The 22,628-nt window shown below is 39.9% G+C and overlaps 1 protein-coding gene and 1 long non-coding RNA gene across 2 annotated transcripts in view; both read left to right on the top strand.

Annotated features, from left to right (window-relative positions):
- Nucleotides 1–7,654, top strand: part of vwa5b1 (von Willebrand factor A domain containing 5B1) — a 131,119-nt gene extending 123,465 nt beyond the window's left edge. The window contains exons 19-22 of the mRNA XM_034173444.1: nt 394–465; nt 760–829; nt 2,191–2,314; nt 6,811–7,654. Of these exons, the coding sequence (XP_034029335.1) occupies nt 394–465; nt 760–829; nt 2,191–2,314; nt 6,811–7,425 (881 nt within the window). The 3' untranslated portion in view covers nt 7,426–7,654. The remainder of the gene's footprint in view (nt 1–393; nt 466–759; nt 830–2,190; nt 2,315–6,810) is intronic.
- Nucleotides 7,655–8,305: 651 nt separating this feature from the next.
- Nucleotides 8,306–21,279, top strand: LOC117513110. Its single transcript, XR_004561461.1, has 3 exons — nt 8,306–8,438; nt 9,633–9,638; nt 21,268–21,279. It is a non-coding gene; the product is annotated as an uncharacterized LOC117513110 (long non-coding RNA).
- Nucleotides 21,280–22,628: the final 1,349 nt, after the last annotated feature.

The following is a 22,628-nucleotide window of genomic DNA, read 5'->3' on the forward strand; positions in this document are numbered from 1 at the left end:
CAAATGAACTGTCAAGTTCTTGTGCTCATAGGAACAAAAATATCAGCACGACAGAACTGTAAGGGCATCTTCTTAAGAACAAACAAGGAGGAGGCATTACTGTTCTAAAGTTTTGTTCCTAGGTGGGTCTCTTTATTTGTGTCTGCCTTTATTTGAAAGGTTGCAGATTTACGTCACCGTCACACAGAGGTAAGAGAGGCTGAGCACAAACACAATAAAAATACCCACCGATCAGCAATAGGACACAACATTTTCAACTCTTGTTTGGCGGTGGCATAGCAACAGCAGGAGCCGTTCAGGTGTGGGCTTGTTGGCGCTGCAGTGGGCATGCATATTATTAACTGAGGGAATTGTGTTGCAGTAGAGTGAATGTGTTTGTACACTGTGCTGCAGGTGGAGAAGACGGCGTGTCTCCGTGCAGCACCCCCTCTTCTGCCGGCTGGGACAGATGCAGCTTCACAGACGGTGAGTGCGCTGTGTCACCCGGTCAGTGGCTTTGCACTCAGACCTTAGTGTCAGCGGTTCAAATGTGAAACATGATGTTCCAGCCCTTCTGCCACTGGCTTCATTTTGTAGCTTTTATTGGTGGATGATGTGTGGACCTTAAAAAACACAAAGTGTGTGCAGCCAAGACACAAACACAGATGAGCTGCTCACATGAAATGCATTTTCTGTGCTTGAACGTGTGAGGAATAAAAGTGACAAAATGCCACTTCTCCTCACCTTTCCTCCTTTCCCCGCTGCCTGTCTGTCTCCAAGCCTCTCAGAGGAGTCCGTCTGTGGCCTCGGACCAATCACAGAAATCGGTGGAGAGCCTTTTTTCTGCCAGGTGGGTGATTAAAGTCTGGCGGTATAATTACAATAGCGACATGCAGATCACTCTACAAATAAATTCAAATCTTCTCACTGCATTAATTAATATAAGACACAATGACTTAAAGTTACAGTGTGTAGGATTTAGTGTCATCTAGTGGTAGGGGTGTGGATTGCATTATGCTATTGTTTCCCTTCATTTTGTCACTACTTTTGGGGTGGGAATTCATGCTCCCTTGTAATAAGGAATATCTGTGATCCTCCATTTCACAAAAACGAGAGTTCACAGGCTTGTTAGTGTTAGATATATCTGTGTTTATTTGTTATTGTATTTTATTTTTTACAAAATCAAGTATTTTCTATACTTAAATGGTTATATTTTTTAAGTGAGTCGGAACTGGTTTTATCTGATCAGAAAGTCCAAACAAAGGAGTTGGGTTCCACCAGGTACCAGGTAACTGTGAGCTGAAGACAAGGGGTGGGGTTTCCCCTCCGTCTACGCCAGCCAATAATGTTAGGTGTGGGAATAAAACCCACCCACTGTACCACCTACATTGTCTTTTATAAAAACCACTTGCTGGCTATGTTCGGAGTCTCTCACAAGATGGAGCCCCTGTGTAGGCTGCATCTCTGAGGACCCAGGCCTGTTTCTCAACAGGACTTTCAATAAATTCAGACTGAGGAATACTTCGACTTTGTACTGCGTAAGGGACAGTATTACAATAAGAACTGGGTACAATTAACATTAGCCAATAACAATATAATGCAATCTGCAACCTCACCACTAGATGGCACTAAGTCCTACACAATGTAGCTTTAACAAGCTTTTTAAGTGGCATTATCTAAAAACAAGTCCTTATATGTTACTGAACTGTTACTTGTTGATTAAATGAGCAGCATGTTGGCATGGTGGTTAGCACTGTTGCCTCACAGCAAAACGTCCCAGGTTTGAGTCCAGCATGATCCTTTTTTTGTGACCCCTAATTGGAGTAAGCAGGTATAAAAAAATGAATGAATTAGTCAAATATGCTTAGTAAGATTTTCTGTTTTTGCACTGCAATTTGAAGGGAGGAGTATATTTAATATCATCTCTTTTTTTGTCCATTTCTGTCACTCAATTTCAATTTTATAGTGCGCTGCCTCATATCAAAGCAATACTGGGCTATTTTGTGACCAGTCAGGATCGCTTCATGATGACTGTTCGCCTCTCCTCTGAAAGAAAGCAATAAAACAGTCCCTTGGCGTGAAGGATTTCCTGCATGTGATATGCCACTAAAATCCAAACCCTCTGCTGTCCTGTGTGTTGGATGAAAGCTGTTGGTGTTGACTGTCTCACACATGCTGTGGCTGTGTTGGTTTCTGCCTCTCGTCCGTCAGACTGGCCCTCAGCAGGACTCGGCTGCTGAGCCGCGCTGCCAAAGGATTCATGTGTCGATCACACAGCAAGTCTGGTGACTCCGCTGGAGAAAGTGACAACGAGAGCAAAGACTACATTCCCCTGGTGGGTGATGGATCCATACTCCGGGCTGCAGCAGTAACTACCGTCAGCCTGCGTATCCTCAGTGGTGTCACATAAGTTTGTCTCGAAAATATTAATGTAAAAAAGGTAAAAACAAAATGACTCGGATGTCACAAAATCACATTCTTTCCTGCTATTGATTTAAAATCAAACGTTTTCCAAATCCCTGAAATGACCTCCAAATACATACATGGGTCTAGGTAATGGATTCAGTTTCTTGCGTCGACCCCTCCTTTATCATCTTTTATATTTAATGATGTGTAGAATTTTGATTACACCAATTTGCAAGATATGAATGCTTATTGTGCAATTTTTAAAAAATTATTTAAATTGCATCGGCACAGCCTTCTTGAGATATACTTTATTGATCTCACATTGGAGATATTATGTTTACACTCCAGTTACCTCAGACAGCAATTAGTCCACAAGTAGTACTTGTTAACCGTAATAATGGCACACATCAGAATTAAAGACAGCACATACACATTTGACATTGTTTATGTGCACTAAGTTTGAAGAAGTCTGTTATCCGAATTGAGGCAAGTGGGTGAAGGTCACACAGCAACCCACCGTCAGCTTGGGGGGAGGAACGGGGGCTGCAGCGAAAACTGTACCGCCCCCGCAGAAGGGGAAAGGAGTCACGTGAGCAGACACCGGAGTGGGGGGTGTTTGATGGGGGATAGGACGGGGGTGGGGGGAGGGAATGGAGCATGCTTCAGTCCTGCGAAAAGCAGTTTATTGTCTTTGTGAGTTGAGATAAGAAACAGCCAAATGATCCCCAGGCCAAGAAATTCCTCTGGACGGAAAACAGTCGGGCAATTTGATCTTCAGGCTGATAATCCTGGAGTGTTCTGGTTTGAGCAGTGAAAAACACTTTTAACAGTTCCACTTGAACAACCAAATCCCAATTATGAATTAAGAATATTCACCGGCCTTTGAAATCTTCAGCTTCAACTGCAAGGCGCACATCTGTATTCCTTTAACTTTAACTAGTAATGACTTCATGACTTTCTTTGCTAACAAAATTTTAACTATTAGAGAAAAAATTACTCATAACCATCCCAAAGACGTATCGTTATCTTTGGCTGCTTTCAGTGATGCCGGTATTTGGTTAGACTCTTTCTCTCCGATTGTTCTGTCTGAGTTATTTTCATTAGTCACTTCCTCCAAACCATCAACATGTCTATTAGACCCCATTCCTACCAGGCTGCTCAAGGAAGCCCTACCATTATTTAATGCTTCGATCTTAAATATGATCAATCTATCTTTGTTAGTTGGCTATGTACCACAGGCTTTTAAGGTGGCAGTAATTAAACCATTACTTAAAAAGCCATCACTTGACCCAGCTATCTTAGCTAATTATAGGCCAATCTCCAACCTTCCTTTTCTCTCAAAAATTCTTGAAAGGGTAGTTGTAAAACAGCTAACTGATCATCTGCAGAGGAATGGTCTATTTGAAGAGTTTCAGTCAGGTTTTAGAATTCATCATAGTACAGAAACAGCATTAGTGAAGGTTACAAATGATCTTCTTATGGCCTCAGACAGTGGACTCATCTCTGTGCTTGTTCTGTTAGACCTCAGTGCTGCTTTTGATACTGTTAACCATAAAATTTAATTACAGAGATTAGAGCATGCCATAGGTATTAAAGGCACTGCGCTGCGGTGGTTTGAATCATATTTATCTAATAGATTACAATTTGTTCATGTAAATGGGGAATCTTCTTCACAGACTAAAGTTAATTATGGAGTTCCACAAGGTTCTGTGCTAGGACCAATTTTATTCACTTTATACATGCTTCCCTTAGGCAGTATTATTAGACAGCATTGCTTAAATTTTCATTGTTACGCAGATGATACCCAGCTTTATCTGTCCATGAAGCCAGAGGACACACACCAATTAGCTAAACTGCAGGATTGTCTTACAGACATAAAGACATGGATGACCTCTAATTTCCTGCTTTTAAACTCAGATAAAACTGAAGTTATTGTACTTGGCCCCACAAATCTTAGAAACATGGTGTCTAACCAGATCCTTACTCTGGATGGCATTACCCTGACCTCTAGTAATACTGTGAGAAATCTTGGAGTCATTTTTGATCAGGATATGTCATTCAAAGCGCATATTAAACAAATATGTAGGACTGCTTTTTTGCATTTACGCAATATCTCTAAAATTAGAAAGGTCTTGTCTCAGAGTGATGCTGAAAAACTAATTCATGCATTTATTTCCTCTAGGCTGGACTATTGTAATTCATTATTATCAGGTTGTCCTAAAAGTTCCCTAAAAAGCCTTCAGTTAATTCAAAATGCTGCAGCTAGAGTACTGACGGGGACTAGAAGGAGAGAGCATATCTCACCCATATTGGCCTCTCTTCATTGGCTTCCTGTTAATTCTAGAATAGAATTTAAAATTCTTCTTCTTACTTATAAGGTTTTGAATAATCAGGTCCCATCTTATCTTAGGGACCTCATAGTACCATATCACCCCAATAGAGCGCTTCGCTCTCAGACTGCAGGCTTACTTGTAGTTCCTAGGGTTTGTAAGAGTAGAATGGGAGGCAGAGCCTTCAGCTTTCAGGCTCCTCTCCTGTGGAACCAGCTCCCAATTCAGATCAGGGAGACAGACACCCTCTCTACTTTTAAGATTAGGCTTAAAACTTTCCTTTTTGCTAAAACTTATAGTTAGGGCTGGATCAGGTGACCCTGAACCATCCCTTAGTTATGCTGCTATAGACTTAGACTGCTGGGGGGTTCCCATGATGCACTGTTTCTTTCTCTTTTTGCTCTGTATGCACCACTCTGCATTTAATCATTAGTGATCGATCTCTGCTCCCCTCCACAGCATGTCTTTTTCCTGGTTCTCTCCCTCAGCCCCAACCAGTCCCAGCAGAAGACTGCCCCTCCCTGAGCCTGGTTCTGCTGGAGGTTTCTTCCTGTTAAAAGGGAGTTTTTCCTTCCCACTGTAGCCAAGTGCTTGCTCACAGGGGGTCGTTTTGACCGTTGGGGTTTTACATAATTATTGTATGGCCTTGCCTTACAATATAAAGCGCCTTGGGGCAACTGTTTGTTGTGATTTGGCGCTATATAAAAAAATTGATTGATTGATTGATTGAATAGAGCTCTGACTCTTTGTCAGCCTGGCTACAGTGCTGAAAAGAAACCTGGGGTTGTTCTTATTTTCTTCAATTAGTGATGAGTAGTAAGATGTCCTAGCTTTACGGAGGGCTTTTTTTTAGAGCAACAGACTCTTTTTCCAGGCTAAGTGAAGATCTTCTAAATTAGTGAGATGCCATTTCCTCTCCAACTTACGGGTTATCTGCTTTAAGCTGCGAGTTTGTGAGTTATACCACGGAGTCAGGCACTTCTGATTTAAAGCTCTCTTTTTCAGAGGAGCTACAGCATCCAAAGTTGTCTTCAATGAGGATGTAAAACTATTGACGAGATACTCTATCTCACTTACAGAGTTTAGGTAGCTACTCTGCACTGTGTTGGTATATGGCATTAGAGAACATAAAGAAGGAATCAAGAAGGAATCATATCCTTAAACCTAGTTACAGCACTTTCTGAAAGACTTCTAGTGTAATGAAACTTATTCCCCACTGCTGGGTAGTCCATCAGAGTAAATGTAAATGTTATTAAGAAATGATCAGACAGAAGGGAGTTTTCAGGGAATACTGTTAAGTCTTCAATTTCCATACCATAAGTCAGAACAAGATCTAAGGTATGATTAAAGTGGTGGGTGGACTCATTTACATTTTGAGCAAAGCCAATTGAGTCTAATAATAGATTAAATGCAGTGTTGAGGCTGTCATTCTCAGCATCTGTGTGGATGTTAAAATCGCCCACTATAATTATCTTATCTGAGCTAAGCACTAAGTCAGACAAAAGGTCTGAAAATTCACAGAGAAACGCACAGTAACGACCAGGAGGACAATAGATAACAACAAATAAAACTGGTTTTTGGGACTTCCAATTTGGATGGACAAGACTAAGAGTCAAGCTTTCAAATGAATTAAAGCTCTATCTGGGTTTTTGATTAATTAATAAGCTGGAGTGGAAGATTGCTGCTAATCCTCCTCCTCGGCCCGTGCTACGAGCATTCTGAAAGTTAGTGTGACTCGGGGGAGTTGACTCATTTAAACTAACATATTCATCCTGCTGTAACCAGGTTTCTGTAAGGCAGAATAAATCAATATGTTGATCAATTATTATATCATTTACTAACAGGGACTTAGAAGAGAGAGACCTAATGCTTAATAAACATTAGGTCTTAAAAAAATGGATGTAATTTGTTACAGCTAATTTTTTTAGTTTCTCACAATGTATAGTTAGGATTTTGGAAAGTGATTCCAGCAGATTTAAACTGGAAACCACAATTTCCATTAGACCAGTGTAAATAAGTGCTTTGAATGAAGTGCACTGTGTTTCACTTTTTGCAGTGAATATTAGCTGTATGTTGTTAAAATATTTCTGCTCAGGTGTTGTTGCAGTTGGCCTGTGGTGCATTTCCTCTAGACATGGCTCTGTGTGATGCTATCAGCGTTCCTATGGACAAACTAAAGTGGACGTCTCCCTTCACCAGCCACCGCACCAGCCTCGGCCACCCGTCTCACTCAAGCAGCCGCCGCGTTGATAGCGCCGACGACACACACGGCTCGCCACATGAAGCAGAAACACATGGCCCAACTGCAGGCGTCCACAGCTCTTCTCATGGTGCACCATCCTCATTCGGTAGTCCATCCATCGCCACTGAGTCGCCGCTCTCGCTAAATTGCCAGATGGATTCTACTGAAGTATCTGGCGGTTTGGAATCTGCATCACCAGGTAGCGGGCAGAAGTTGTTAGATCTGGAGAGCATGGTGTGGGCCACGGCCGTAGCTCTGGCCTGGCTGGAACACAGCTCCGCTAGCTACTTCATAGAGTGGGAACTGGTTGCAGCCAAGGCTAGCATGTGGCTGAGTGCTCAGGATATCCCGGAAGGCCGGGATTTGGCCTCTGTCAAAGCTGCCGCCAATCAGTTTTTTATCATCCTCAGACACTGGGATGAAAACCTGCAGCTGAACATGCTTTGTTACAACCCCAACAGTGTCTGAGACCAGCAGAAGCACCTAATTCCATATGATACTATGCTAACTGAGACTTTACTCCTTCCGTCTGGAGTCAGTTTTTGTGTGTGTGTCGCAGTGTTGTGAACAAAATGTATTTCTCTTTTTGGTTATGCTACTCTTCCAGACATATCACACGCACTATGTGCAAGCTATTACCTCGCTGGTGCCGCGTATACTGTAGCTGCATCCTTGCTAGCAAGGGATCATATCAGAGTTAAGGCTGGTTCTTACTACTGCGCTGCTGCATGTTAGCATCACTTCTGGCTAATGCAGAGAAGAGAATAATCAACCAGTACTGAGGCTTATTGATGGGAAACAACAATCCAGTTGGTAAAATTTACCACTTCAGTCATGTAAGTAGCTAAAATCATGACAAAATAACCGTGACCAAAACACCAAACTTCAAGAAATGCAGGTGAATTTCAGCAAACAGGACACACGGTCAAATGTTGTCCTGGGAGAGCTCAGATACTAAGCTATGCTAACAAGCTGAAAAAATGTTTACACGCCAGGTGTCTTCTTCTACGCTGGGCTTTCTGGTACTGTACGTAGCACTGCCCACAGCGTCTGCCAAGATGGGACTGGCATGCAACCACGCAGTGGCCAAAACCGGCCTTTGTGCCACTGGTTTGCATGTCGTAGTAATGAGCATTAAGTTTGTAGCATGCTGGACCACTTACCGTCATCGTCTGAGAAAACCATGTGACAAAATATTGCAAAATAGCTCCTGTGTTTTTATGTTTGGATTTTTTTTTTTTTTTTTTTCTGGACTGATTGTATCGTGACACAAAAATATTCCATGAAAAAAAAACAACAAATTTGAGTATTTTTAAACATCATTGCCATTCTTTTTTAATCACTTGTGAGCATGTTATAGATTTTTGCCATTTTGCAGAAAATATGCAAAATATGAAGAAAATACTATGTATATTAAGAGTTGATCAAATTAACAAATATGTGGCTTTGGTGGGCCTCTATGAATGTTGATCCCACTGGCAGTGTGTGTCTCATAGAAGTTTTAAGTGCATAATTTTAGTTTTTTTTTTTTTTAATCAGAAGGAAATACAAGGGCACTGATCAGTGTGCATACCGCACTCTCACAAGCGCCACTAGCTTATCTTATGACAAGCTAAAAGTGGACGCTCTCGTTATGGCTGAACAACTGTCCAGTTTCTGGGGATTCTGTGTTAGTACGCGCCTGCGGCCGACGTGCTTGATGAATTCCTGAGCAAAAAGTAGTTCCCTGATAATTGATAATGAGTATCTCATCTACATTAATTCTAAAATTAACAAATAATAAAATTATAAAGAGAACTGAAGTTTTAGAGTAGCTGTAATAAATATTTAAGAAACTTAAAGTTTATGAGCAACTTCACCTGTTATTGTTCAAACACACTGTAAACATTGACACAATAGAGTTTGATGCGGAAAAGTTCAGAAAGATACGATCAGAATGTTTTGATGACCATTTACAGTTGGAGATGAAAGACTTGAGTGTTAACTTGGTGTTAAAGTCAGAACAAGAAGCTGCACTGAAGCAGATCAATCTGGGACAAAGAGACACATTCTGTGTGAAGTTGCTCCAACGAGAGCGGCACACTGAGCAGGGTGGGTGCATACCTCTGCCAAGGTCCCAAACAGCCAATCTTAACACACACACACACACACACACACACATATACACACACACACACACACACATATATATATATATATATATATGAAAGCATCCTTCCTTTGCTATAATTTTGTAAAACTAAACAAATTCACTCCTTTTCAGAATTTTATTTTATTTATTCATTCATTTTTGTTTGTTTTATTCCAGGTTAGGTGTAACCTTCTGGCCAAATTGTGCCATTTGATTTTGAGTAATCCTGTATTGGTGTAAAAAAACAAAAAACAAACAGGAAAAAGGATTTAAGGAATTTGGGGTGAATGTGTAATCTACTTGGTGGAGGTAACATCTTAGATGTGACGAATATGGACAGGATCAGCAGTCCTCTTCTGCTCTGTTAGTTCCGTCGCACTGACAGTTTGTTCACCACAAGTGCCTAAACAAGGTTTAAAGTTGTAAAACAAAAAACCTGGGTGTATTAATCTTGTGCTGTTTAATCATGTGAACAGTGGTTGATCATGTTGTCTTAAGTGGCTGTATTTTTTCACTGTTTTTTGTTGTTTCCTTGATACCTTAGTATTATGTTCATTTTTGCTTTCACACTTTTCGTTTTCCTGTTCCATTACAGCACGGGTCTCAAAGAGTGGGCCTAGGGACCACATGTGGCTCATAAGAAAATACAAGGCCTCCTTCATAGGTTTAGAATTTTTTTAAATAAAATGTGGCCTTAAAATAACTTCTTCCCACATTTAAAATGTAAATTTTTTAAAAGTTATTTTTTAGATAAACAATACTAATAGATATAAACTGACATTTTACTGAACATTGAAAGTGCACCTTTTGGGCATGGCCTTGCTCCAGTTAAAACATTGTAATGGGTTCCGTTGGTGTTCTAAATATTATTGCTGCTTTAATAACGTTCAACACTCGTAACACTTGGAAGAGTTTCCAAAATTGAACATCACCAATGTTCATCAGATTTGAAGGATGACAAAGGACCCAATCAGTAAATTGGATAAATAATTTTTAAAAATTTGTTTTGTGAAATACACACAACTGCAATGTTAAGAAAACAAAAATCATGTAAGTAACATGCCAGCTTTCAGTCATTGTTCTGTTTATGTGCTTCATCCAGGTAAAGTCTTTACAACAGAAGTAAAATCTACTGTTGTTGTTTTATAATCTGCTGTGTAACGCGTTAATCCATGCTGCCGCTAACAGGCTGTTTTATCGTGTTTGGAAAGTTGTGAAAAGTTAGTTTGCTGTTAAATGTAAGTGAAGCCAAACAAAGTGGGACACAGCAATGATTGGAAATTTTGTTTTTCTTGTTTTTGAAAATGTTCTGTGTGAAATACTTTCCTGCTTACACACACTCATGCTGAAATAGCATGAAACCACTCAAAGGCGCGAGCCCAAAAACAACCCAGCAGTATTATTTGAAATTGTTAGTGTGTCACAAACCCTGGTGCATGTAGCCTCTGAATGCTGCTCTCACCTTTTGATAACTGTGTTGTTTGAATGAAATCCCATTTTCAAAATCTTACTGTAAAAGAAGCCATTACAATCTGAATGTACCTGATCTCATCAGATTTCAGAAATGAAACAGAGTAGGTCCTAGTTAGTACTTGTCCAGTAGACCACTTGGAAGTGCCAGAAGCAGTGAGCAGGTTTCTTCATGTGCAACTGGAGTTGCATCAGGAAGGACATCTGGGGTAAAACATGTGCCATTTCCCAAAGTAGATCCACTGTGGTGATCTCAAGCAACTGGGGGCATCTGAAAATCAAGTTTGGGAACATGCACTGCTGCCATGCTTTGCCACATCCACAACACCATGTAACCACTTTTAGTCATGGATCTTAACCTGGAACTTCCCATTAGTCCTATGGGCCACTTGTCCCAAGATCCCATAGTCCTAGTACTATTATACACCATCAAATAATATAAAGAGGTTAGGAACAGTGGACCCTCCCCATGACAACCACCCAGGCACACACCCAGTCTAGCCCCACATCACTAAACTAACCAGCTATCTGCTGCAGCTACGTGAAGCTTGGCCCCTTGGTTTTCTCCAGCCATTGGGCTACTCAACAATCAGGCATCATGTGCTGGATCATGCATTGAGAAATGCGCCACATGGCCAAAATGTTGAAGCTGATGGTCCCTCGTAATATAAAGTAACCACTCAGTTAACTAATGACCTATTCAGTGTTCTGCTCCCCTAAAAGAAACCATGCATCACCACAACATGACTCAGATGTGCAATAGAACACTGGGACCAATACTGATCCTGATCCAAAATATCAGTGCACCCCTGATTTAAACAGCTATATTTTTTTTCCCAATGATTTGCTTTGCTAACAAAAAGGTTTAACTCTTGGCACAGCTTCTTGTGGATTTACTTCTAAAACTGACTTTATTTATAAAATACGTAATTTCTTGCAAATGAAGCAGTTGTAACAAGGTGAAGTCCAGATTGAAGAGATGTTTCTACTGGCTCAGCTAGTGGGGAATTCTCCTTTGACTGACCTGACAAGAGCCTTGGTCTCGTGTTCAAGCAATCTGGTGTTTGAACCCCAACATGGCTACAAACATATGTCATTCAGTTATGCAATCATCAAAGGTGAGGTAGGAACTCAACGGTTAATGTTTTAATATGACTGGAGTTGATAAAAAAAAAGTGGCATCACCTAACTATGTTAACTGGTCAACATAAACACATTCGCTAAAATCTACCAGCACTCAGGTACCTGACACCTAAATGTCCTTTTCTGAACCTGAAGTCTGACCTGCAACACAAACACTTGGGCAGTTTACTGCTTTTCAATTTCAGTGCAGTCATTCCCTGTCTCTGCAAGGAGGAAGTAGTTTTTTTTTTTTAATTGTACTTTACTTTCTGTTGTGATTGGGTTTGAGACCCCTGCATTATTGTTTCACTCAGGTCTTTTTTGTCACTCAGGCTGAGTTGCGTCAATCCTCTTGCATGAACACTGGTGTTTCTATGGTGTTTAATGGATTGCCTTATTGCAGCCAGTCATGCAGTATTTTTCTCTCTGAAATATGAATTCGATGTCATAAAGTAACATCTCTGTGCAGTAATTGCAGTAGTAAGTGCAGTTGTAACTGTAATAAGTTGTATTTTTTATGTACCAGGTAGGTTGCGTTGTGCAGTGCATTTCAACTTGCTGTGTGCCTTTTCAAATGATTGTTGACTGTTTACGGCTGGTAAAAGCTTCTGTTGTCTTTTTTAAATGTCTATGCTGTGAGCAGCTCTGCAGGTGCATGTAATAAAATAATTCTACAAGCAGAAGTCCTGTGATTATTTGCCCCACTGATGGAAAACAGTCATTAATTAAAGGGGTGACCACAGTTAAACAAACAGTGACAATGACTGTGAAATCTGCAAACCAAATCCTGTATGAGACATCAACTAAAATGCTAACAAGGACAGGACAGAGACATGAGACAGGCCATGCTTGATAGCTGAGGTGGACAGGCTGGCAGCAGTAACCACATTATGTGTGCAGGAGTGACTTATATAAATGTGGACATGTGTGGGTCCGCGTGCAGAGTGTAAAAGATGTGTGATGATGTGGACTACTGAGCACCAAAGCCACGTAGCCTCAAAACCCAAACACGGCCACAGTAAGTTCTGGAGAACCCACAGTGCACCTATGAGAGAAGGTATGCACAGACAAGGGGCCAATACCCACCTGAGGGTAAAGAGTAGCCACAGGTACTGCAGACCAGCTACCCAAAGAACGAGTGGACCTAAGGTCAGTACACATGGGAGGAAACAGCCCCACAAGCACAAGATGGAGGACATCAACCACAGTCACACCACCAAACAGTCTAACACCCCAGGGGTGAGTGGACCAAATGCCCCATCCAGGTACACCCACCAGAGCAAGGGCCAGCCCCCCGGAGCATCCCTCAGGGCCATGGTCCCAACACTGGAGGTGAGGGGAGAGCCCAATTAACCCAGCCGCCGGGGCCAAGCATGCACCACCTGCACCCTCAAAAAATTCAATCATTGGATTGGATTTGGATATATGCAGTCCAAACTAAGCACAATTAAATTATCTTGCATGGATGTGCTTTTTTTGAGTTGGGTCTACGTATATTTATTAGATGGAAATCCAATAAGGGTCGTGGGTTGTGTGAAAGTACACTGTACATTCAGGAACATGATGTTGGCCAGACGCTGTGTTTTTGACATGGCTCAGACTATCTGGTCTTTTTGAGGAGTGGGTCTCTTTGGCATTCCTTCCTGTCCTCCTCCCTAACCCCCGCTGAGTAGAGTGTAACGACCTCATTTACATAACCCTGGTGACAAGCTGGGCTGTTCACAGCCGCCATTTGGCACCACTCTGGTAGTTCTAGTGTTAACATTAATTCTCTTTAAAAAAAAAAGGCCGTGGCTATTAATTAAATCTGTTATTAATTATTATTATTAATTAATCTGTTTGAGGTAATCAGCTTCCTCAAACTGCTTGAGTTGGACTCATTTGTCAGATTTTCTAACAGAGTTTTGCGAAAAGCTGCAGCAGAACTGTTATTTTCTTGAAACTACATGTGGTTTCAATGTGAAAGGTCATAAATGATGGTGCTGATAACTGTAATTTAATTTTGAGAAGATATAGCGTATATATGTCATTTTACTCCGCCCGCACAGCCATGGGAGGTATGCAGGCCAACTTTACTGTCTATCCACATGTTTTCAGAGGAAAATATCAAGTGACTCCAGCTTGAACAGATAAATGATGTGATTGCAGCGTCTCACAGACATGTCCGGGGCAGCAACTAATAAATTTTGCTCAAGTTTGGGGTGCAAAAGGTAAGAGGATGATTAGCAGTTCCCATGGCAACGACTGGTGTGTTGCAGTGTGGTCTCCACATGGCTTATCAGAGACACGAGGAAAGAAATAAGTAAATAGTTTCACTTTGTGCAAATGATCATCTGGATTATTACGAACGCTGTACCTCGTCTTATTTTCTTGGTAGCAGGATGACTTGAAAGGACATAAAGTTTTTTCCTCTTGTTTTTTGCAGCAACAGAAAAATACTGGTTGATTTAAGAGGAATCCAGATGTTGATGAGGATCTGAGAGTTAATTATTGCCTGATGAGTACTTGTGATTTTATTTATTAAAATTTTATTTTTAAATAATGGCTGATGTGCCACACAACTAATTGCATACAATTGCGACATGATTCAGATTAGTGCAATGGAAAATTTAGGAGTGGTTCTTGAAGGAGATGTGTACTGGAAAGAGTGCTGTTTTATAATGTTTAATTATTTTTATATATTGTTGAGTATTAAAATAGTGTATCTCATGTAGGCTGAAAATCCATCTCATAGTTTGATTTATAGCAACAAATTCATCTTCAAAATCATTTGAAATTATATATAGATGTTGCCACAGAGGATGACCCTTGACCTTTGTTCTGGTATCAAATTGACCCTTGGACAGTTTCCCAAAAGGGGCTGGCAGATTCTGATGACATTTGGTCTATAGGTGCACCTGCAATAAGGAAATAGTTGATTTAATTCTGGTACACTGCAAATGATTTGGCTCTTACCAAGAAAAAAAAAAACACATTTAAAAGTGTTAGATAATTTATCTTAAGACTTAATTTCTTATTTTAAGTGTTCAACATGCTTATTTCTAGATTTAACAATCTTAATTCAAGAATCTTGTCAAGTGAAATGATCTTGCTGCATGACAGATCATTTCATTTTTTTTTTTGAGTACCTTTTTCCTCACATTTAGGGTTTTATTTTGTTTTTAAACACCTCTTTTTTGCAGTGTAGTGATTTGGATCATTAGACACAAAGATCTAATGGAGGAGAGCTGGCAGCTTTCCTCAGTCGAAGGAAATAATCACTCCACATCTGGACACACAGGCTGTTCCAGTCACCATGGTTTTGAGGCAGGTGGATCACCTGCAGACCCGGGTGCAGATTTTAATATCAGACCTGAGAAATTTGGGGTTCAGTGTCTTGCTAAATTGCACTCTGGCACACAGGCAAAGCGACGAACAGCCTTCATCACCCGACTCACCGATGAGTAGATGGTTTGTGCAGAAAGAAATATCCAAATGGAAGTTTCAGCTTTTAGAGCACTATTGTAACTATGGCAACTTATAGAATATGAAATGTTTCTTTTCCACTAAGACTCTGCCCTCAAAGGTCGGACATGAATAAAATCTGAACTTGTTAACAGTCTGGTGGGGTTTTTTTTGGTCATCCAGATCTTTTTTTTTTAAATTAGAGCGGAGAGAAGAGGAAAACAGACTGTTTCAGGACCATTTGAGCGCCTTGGGGCAACTGTTTGTTGTGATTTGGCGCTATATAAGAAACAAGTTGATTGATTGATTGATTGATATTGGCGTCACTGCCGTCCTCCTCCGTGATGATGAGACGAGATGTTCCACAGCAGCTCCTGTGCAAAGTGTTTACCACGCAGCCGCCAAAAGGTCAAACAAGCCACAACTTGCAATTCTCATTAATGGCAATGCCTAAAAGGATTAGACTCAATCTGGTCAGACAAACTGGTGTAAATAGGGATGAAAACGTGTCTCTTTGATAATGGGAACTGATCAGCAGGGATTAGAATCTTTAATCAATGACAGCAGCTCTCGATACAGGAGTCCCTCTCCATCTTCAGAGAAAAAGATCTTTAAGGTCAACAAAGGACATGTTAGGGACAGTAAAGACGGACAATTAAAAATAGGGATGAAAGGAAAAAGGCTGGATTAAAAATCTGTATCTGTTACTTACACTGGAACATCACACAGTCTTCTGCTTTCTTAACACGGCAATGACTTTACATGAACTTAGTCAGAAATTGTCAGGGATCGGGCCAGGTCAGGGCACTGAGCCCTTGTTTCCCCCCTTTGTTTGTTGTTTCCCGTCTGGTTCAGCTTTGATTTATTAATATTTATTTTCATCAGGATTTATTCTGTCATGTTTTTCTTCTCACTTTGTTCTTTTTGTTATGATTCACTAGTTATTTCATTTTCATCATATGGTTATTCTCTGTTCTGTTTTGATTTGTCACTTTGTTTTCTTTGTCACTTTTTACTTTGGCCTTTCGTTCTGTTCTAGTAGTTTTCAGTCATCCCACCGTCAATAGTGGATTGCATACACCGATTCAGGCCAGTAAGAAAATAAATCAGGACGTTAAAAATATGCATATAGCGACTACAAAACAGAAAGCAACAAAGTTATTTCAAACTGTTAATCATGCCAGGGTTTTATGGGATCGAACGTTAAAACCAAAGGGCATATTTGGGGGGCACAGAAATATTAGAAGTATATTTTCAAAAGCGGAACAGTTTCAACATCTTCTGTCGGACTCAAATTTGTGTCTCTCGGAGACCTGGCTAAAACCTCACTCCCCCTTAAGTCACATAATAGTACCTGGATACAAAATATATAGAAACGATAGAATAAATTGCAAAGGTGGAGGGGTTATGATATATGTCAAAGAATATTTGCAATGTGAACAACTGGACTTACCCAACAACAATTTAGAGTGTATTGGTGTAAAATTTACATTATCACCTGAAATGTCTTTTCTTGTATTTGTCCTCTACAGACCACCGTCCGCTAAGGAAGATTTCTATGATGACCTGGGTCAATTGTTAAAAAGTTATAGTGCAAAAGAAATGATCCTTTTGGGGGTTTTCAACTTAAATTGGATGGACAAAAAACAAGAAAGAAATTGAGTGACATGTGCATTAAATATCAACTGTCACAATTAATCAATAAGCCTACCCGAATCACCAATAAATCACAAACGTTACTGGATTTAATTCTTAGTAATAAAGTAGACCGTATCTCTAAAACATACAATTTAATAACTGGAATGTTGTTGTATGGCTGGGGGGCCTGGCTGCCTTTTTGTTTCTGTCTTTTGTTTTTCCTTCCAGGTGGCTTGCATTTGGGACTGAGTGGCTGTGTTGCTGAGGTTATCAGGACCTCACCCTGATCACCTGCGGCTCGTCAGGACTCACAGCTGTGGTGCATCTATATGGATTGGAACATGGTGGCATTTAAGACTGGAGTATACAGTGTGTATTTGCCAGAGACTCAACCTTGTGACCAGACGGGTGAGATCGTCGTCTCGGGAGCCATCTCATCATCAGTGGATGCAGAGAACGTCCAGGGTTTGATGCACGGTCTGTGAAAGAGGAGGGGGTGAGGTCTCACGCTCGTCAGCACACTTCCTGAGGTACGTTAGATTTTGTGACTAACGTTTATACAGTCAGTAAATGTGGTGTCCCTCACACCTTATTATATTGAGCTGTACGTTAGTCATGTATCGGCTTCCACTGCAGTGGAGTTTTGTGAACTGGATGTTCCATGCCTGCAGGTTGGGAAGCTGATTAGTAATTAAGCCAGGAAGTGTTTGCTGTTTGTACACCTTTAAGTGTTCTCTCTGTGTGTAGAGTGTGGACTCACATAATGGTTCCTTCTTTCACAGACTCGGTTTGTTGCGGCCACCTGGGGGGTGTCGGCGGGGTCCTTGGGTCCGAACGGCTTCTGGCTCCGGACCGTTAGCGCTGCTGGGAGCGCACCGTATCACCACCACGCCAGACCACACACTCTTTTGTTGTTTTTGTATCACATCACTGTTATGTATTAAATTCAGTTAGCCTTTGTACCGTGCTCTGCTTATTTCATACTGGGTCCTTCAAACGCTGGTCGGTTCTCCGGGCTGCGTCCGACATATAACAAATGTCTGACCACAATCTTACATTAGTTGCACGTAAATTATCCCGATTTAGGACTAAAAATCAAAATAGAGAAATAAAGGTAAAATGTGTAGATATTATTCCAAAAAGAAACTTAGAACCTTTGGAAAATGATCTTGGGCTGATTAACTGGGATGGAAAAATTGTAGGACCCGATTGTGAAGACGTGGCAAATCAAATAATAAGTACAATCCAAGACATATTGTCTAAATACAGGAAGACAGTACCAATAAAAGATAAAAAGCATTTTATACCCTGGTTAAATGAGACCTTGAGGCAAATGATGAAAATTAGAGATATGGCGTTAAAAAATTTTAAAAATCAGGCCGGAATACAGATCACATAGTATTTAAAGGGATGAGGAACAAAGTAACATCAGAACTCAGGAAAGCTAAAGCGAATTTTTTTCTAAATAAAATAAAAAAAAAGCAAAAGGCAATAATAAAGCCTTATGGGAAACACTCAATAAATTGATGGGCAAAGATCATCAAAAATGTGAAATTACACAAATTAAATGTTGTAATGAAATTTTTAATGATAGCGTAAGTATTGCAAATAATTTTAACACATATTTTATCAATTCTATATATGAACTTAGCCAAAAATTCACTCCAGTGTATCCCCCCCCAAAAAAGACTAATAACAGATAACCCAAAATTGAACCTATGCTTAACTAATGAATTTCAGGTAAAAAAAAATTTTGTTTCTCTGACAAATTCAAAAAGCAAAGACATCTATGGAATAGACTCTGCACTCATTAAAAAAAAATTATGAATACTTAATCAAACCACTAACAAGGTTAACGAATCTTTCAATTGAACAAATATCTTTCCCAGATAAAATGATAATTGCAGCAATAATTTCTATACACAAAACAAGAAATGGAAAATTATAGACCGATTAGCATTCTTCCAATATTTTCCAAAATCATAGAAAAGGTAGTGTCCAGGCAAATAATTGACCATCTAGAATCAAATGCGTTGTTACATCCTATGCAGTTTGGTTTTAGAAAGTACCATTCTACAGATACAGCCTGTAGCTATCTCTTGGAAAACATAAAATCAAATTTAGACAAAGGAGGAGTTGGAGCAATTTTCTTAGACTTACGCAGAAAGTTCAATACCATAAATCATGAACTTCTCTATTCAGAATGACAAAGATTCAAACTATCAGAAAACAGTTGGTTAAAATCTTATTTATCAGGACGAAATCAATGTGTCCGAATTAATAATGTAGTATCTGAGCTAAAACTGTGCAATATAGGTTTACCACAAGGTCAATTCTGGGCCCGGCATTATTTTCTTTATATATAGATGATTTACCTTCAGTATGTGACAATGTGAGCATACAAATGTACGCAGACGATACAATAATATACACACACGGAACAAATATGACTGAGGTTGTGAGCAAATTAACTATAGCCATGGGAAGAGTTTCTACCTGGCTTCAGGAATCCTGTCTAACATTAAACTTGGAAAAAAACAGCAGCCATGTATTTCACTATTAAGAATAAAACAACAGTATATCCAAATATTATTATCAATGATCAAATTATAAAAAATGTAACTGAGTTCAAATATTTAGGGCTTACATTAGATTCAACTCTTAGTTTTAAGAAGCATATAAAAAAGATCTCAAACACTTTGAAATTTAATTTAGTTACTTTTAAAAGTATAAGAAACACATTAACAACAGGCTGCAAAATGCTTTCTAAATGCAATGATAACACCTCATTTTACTTACTGTATAACAAGTTGGGCTCAAGCAAATCCAACAACGTTAAGACCTTTGGAGTCCCTGTATAAAAGGGCTCTTAAAATCCTTGATCAAAAAAGTATTCAATATCATCATTGTCATATTTTGAGCAAATATGCTATGCTCAGCTTTGAAAATTTGACCTTTTTCCATGAGGTTCAAATAGTATACAAAATAGTTCATAATCAAGCTCCGCCACCTCTCGAGAACTTCATTCACCTGTCCTCTGATACAACAACAAGGGTAACAAGAGCAACCACTCAGAGGCAGTGCACCATTCCCAAATGTAAGACTGCATTTGCACAATTGACATTTTCTTACAGAGCCACAAAGAAGTGGAACATATTATCAGAAGAAATAAAAACACAACCAGACTTTAAGACATTTTCTGTAAAAGGTAAAATCATGGCTTCTTCAAAACCAAAGATGTAGGCACTAAATATATAGCACTGCTAAAGGTAACACTGAACATGTGTAATAAGTGTTCTGATTCTATATAGAAATTGAGAGATGAACGGTATGAAGGGTGAATATCTTTTACAAGTGTTTTAATATTGTACAGTAATTGAGAGGTTTAGATAATTTATGAATGTCTTGATAATTTTGATGTTTTGATGCTGCATGTTATGAGTGACAGGGATGAATTATAAATGATTGTTTTAAACGTTTTGATATGGCACAGTATTTTAGAAATGAATGATGTAAGAATGAATTTAATATTATATATTTTATGAATTTAGTATTATATATTTTGTAGGTGTTGTTTGTGATGTATTTGAGCGCAGTCTGAGAGTGCTTCGCTCTCAGACTGCAGGCTTACTTGTAGTTCCTAGGGTTTGTAAGAGTAGAATGGGAGGCAGAGCCTTCAGCTTTCAGGCTCCTCTCCTGTGGAACCAGCTCCCAATTCAGATCAGGGAGACAGACACCCTCTCTACTTTTAAGATTAGGCTTAAAACTTTCCTTTTCGCTAAAGCTTATAGTTAGGGCTGGATCAGGTGACCCTGAAACATCCCTTAGTTATGCTGCTATAGACGTAGACTGCTGGGGGGTTCCCATGATGCACTGTTTCTTTCTCTTTTTGCTCTGTATGCACCACTCTGCATTTAATCATTAGTGATCGATCTCTGCTCCCCTCCACAGCATGTCTTTTTCTTGGTTCTCTCCCTCAGCCCCAACCAGTCCCAGCAGAAGACTGCCCCTCCCTGAGCCTGGTTCTGCTGGAGGTTTCTTCCTGTTAAAAGGGAGTTTTTCCTTCCCACTGTGGCCAAGTGCTTGCTCATAGGGGGTCGTTTTGACCATTGGGGTTTTTCATAATTATTGTATGGCCTTGCCTTGCAATATGGAGCGCCTTGGGGCAACTGTTTGTTGTGATTTGGCGCTATATAAGAAAAAAGTTGATTGATTGATTGATATTTATAGCCCTATGTGTATCCCCCTGAGCCTCAAGGACTACAGATGGAAATTAGCTGTTGCAGCTACAATCTGGTACAAACATCTCTGCTTGATGAGCATAATGTAATTGTATGCTGTCCTTGTACAAATAAATGGAAATGACAGTCATTGTTTATTAAGTTATCACTTGTTCCTCTTGGTTATAATATTTGTTGTACTGTTATGTCAGGATTTGTTCTGGTTATTGTTTGGTCACTGCTTTTTCTTATGGTTTGTCTTACTGCCTTGTTTTCTTAAGTCAGTTTGTGTTTAATGTCGTTTTAGTATTTTGCTCCATGTCTCCTGTTCAAGTCCGTGTTGCCAGTTCATGTTTAGTTTAGTTCTCATGTTCATGTTTGGTTCCTGTTCACAGTAATATTATATTCAGTTGTAGCTTTGTGTTTATTTCTGTTTCACTCCACATCCTGTACCCGCCTTGTGTCTTTGTCTCCCACACTTTGATTCTGTCTGTTTTGCATTTTCATTCACTCCCACTCTTGCACCTGCTCACGCATCTTTGTATCTGACATCACTCCACTTTGTGCACTCCCTTCCCCATTATCTTGCCCATGCATAATCTTTGTTCACTAGTCACGCCCCCTTCCAGAACTTTCACTGACACCTGCGTTTTGTTCCACTAATTACACCACCAGTTATTTAAGCCCTCACAGTCTCACAGCTCACTGCCCGATTGTTGAATGTTATTCACTTTCTAGCTGTTCCTCGTCTTGTTTTTGCCTGCTAGTGTTTGACCTTGCCTTTCCCTTGACCTTGTCTTTGCCTCTGAACTCCTCCACGCCGTGCTTTTTGACCTCAGCCTGTTTTTTGGACCAAGCCTCAGCCTCGCGTCTGTCTGTACCTTTGCTTTGCTGCTGTACCTCCCGTGTACCAAATCCCTGCTTGTTAAATTAAACCTTTCTCTTACACCAGTCTGCCTGTGAGAGTTTTGCATTTGTGTCCTGCTCTGTTTGTGCCATGGCTGACAGAAATTGTGAGTGTATCAAATGAGTTCATTTTATGTGTGTGTGTTTTTCTGCATTTACTCATGGAACACGGGAAAAAGGAACATTATTAAGGTACATGTTCAGAGAGATGACAAACATCAAACAATGCTGGAAAAATATGAAGGGAAAAGTTAGTCAGGGACGGGAAGTCAGCTCCTGATGATGTCATCACTATGAAGATTTCTCATAGGCACTGCATCAAGAACAATCATTCATCAATATCTGATATAACCACATGGGACAGGATTACTTTTGGGAACCTTTGTTAAACACTACAATGTGGAGTTACATTCACAAATGCCACTTAAAACTTTATGGTACAACAAAGGAGCCTTTTGTCCAGAAGCAATACACACTTCTCCAGTCGGACAACTGCACAGTAGAAATGTGTTATGGTATATTGAATAATCAATATTCCAGATCTTTTCTGGAGAAATATATGTTCCAGACAAACGATGAAAACAACCATCCAGAATGTTATCAGCTCTGGGTACTGGACTGGCCTGTCTGCACTCTCTTCCTGTTTGATATGAAACAGTGACCCTGTACTGTTACACACCTTAAAGACATGTTTGCAGGAAGAACTGGGCAAAAGTAACACCTGAAACGCTTCATTGTTT

The sequence above is a fragment of the Thalassophryne amazonica genome, chromosome 6 (assembly GCF_902500255.1).
Source record: "Thalassophryne amazonica chromosome 6, fThaAma1.1, whole genome shotgun sequence".
Taxonomy (NCBI): domain Eukaryota; kingdom Metazoa; phylum Chordata; class Actinopteri; order Batrachoidiformes; family Batrachoididae; genus Thalassophryne; species Thalassophryne amazonica.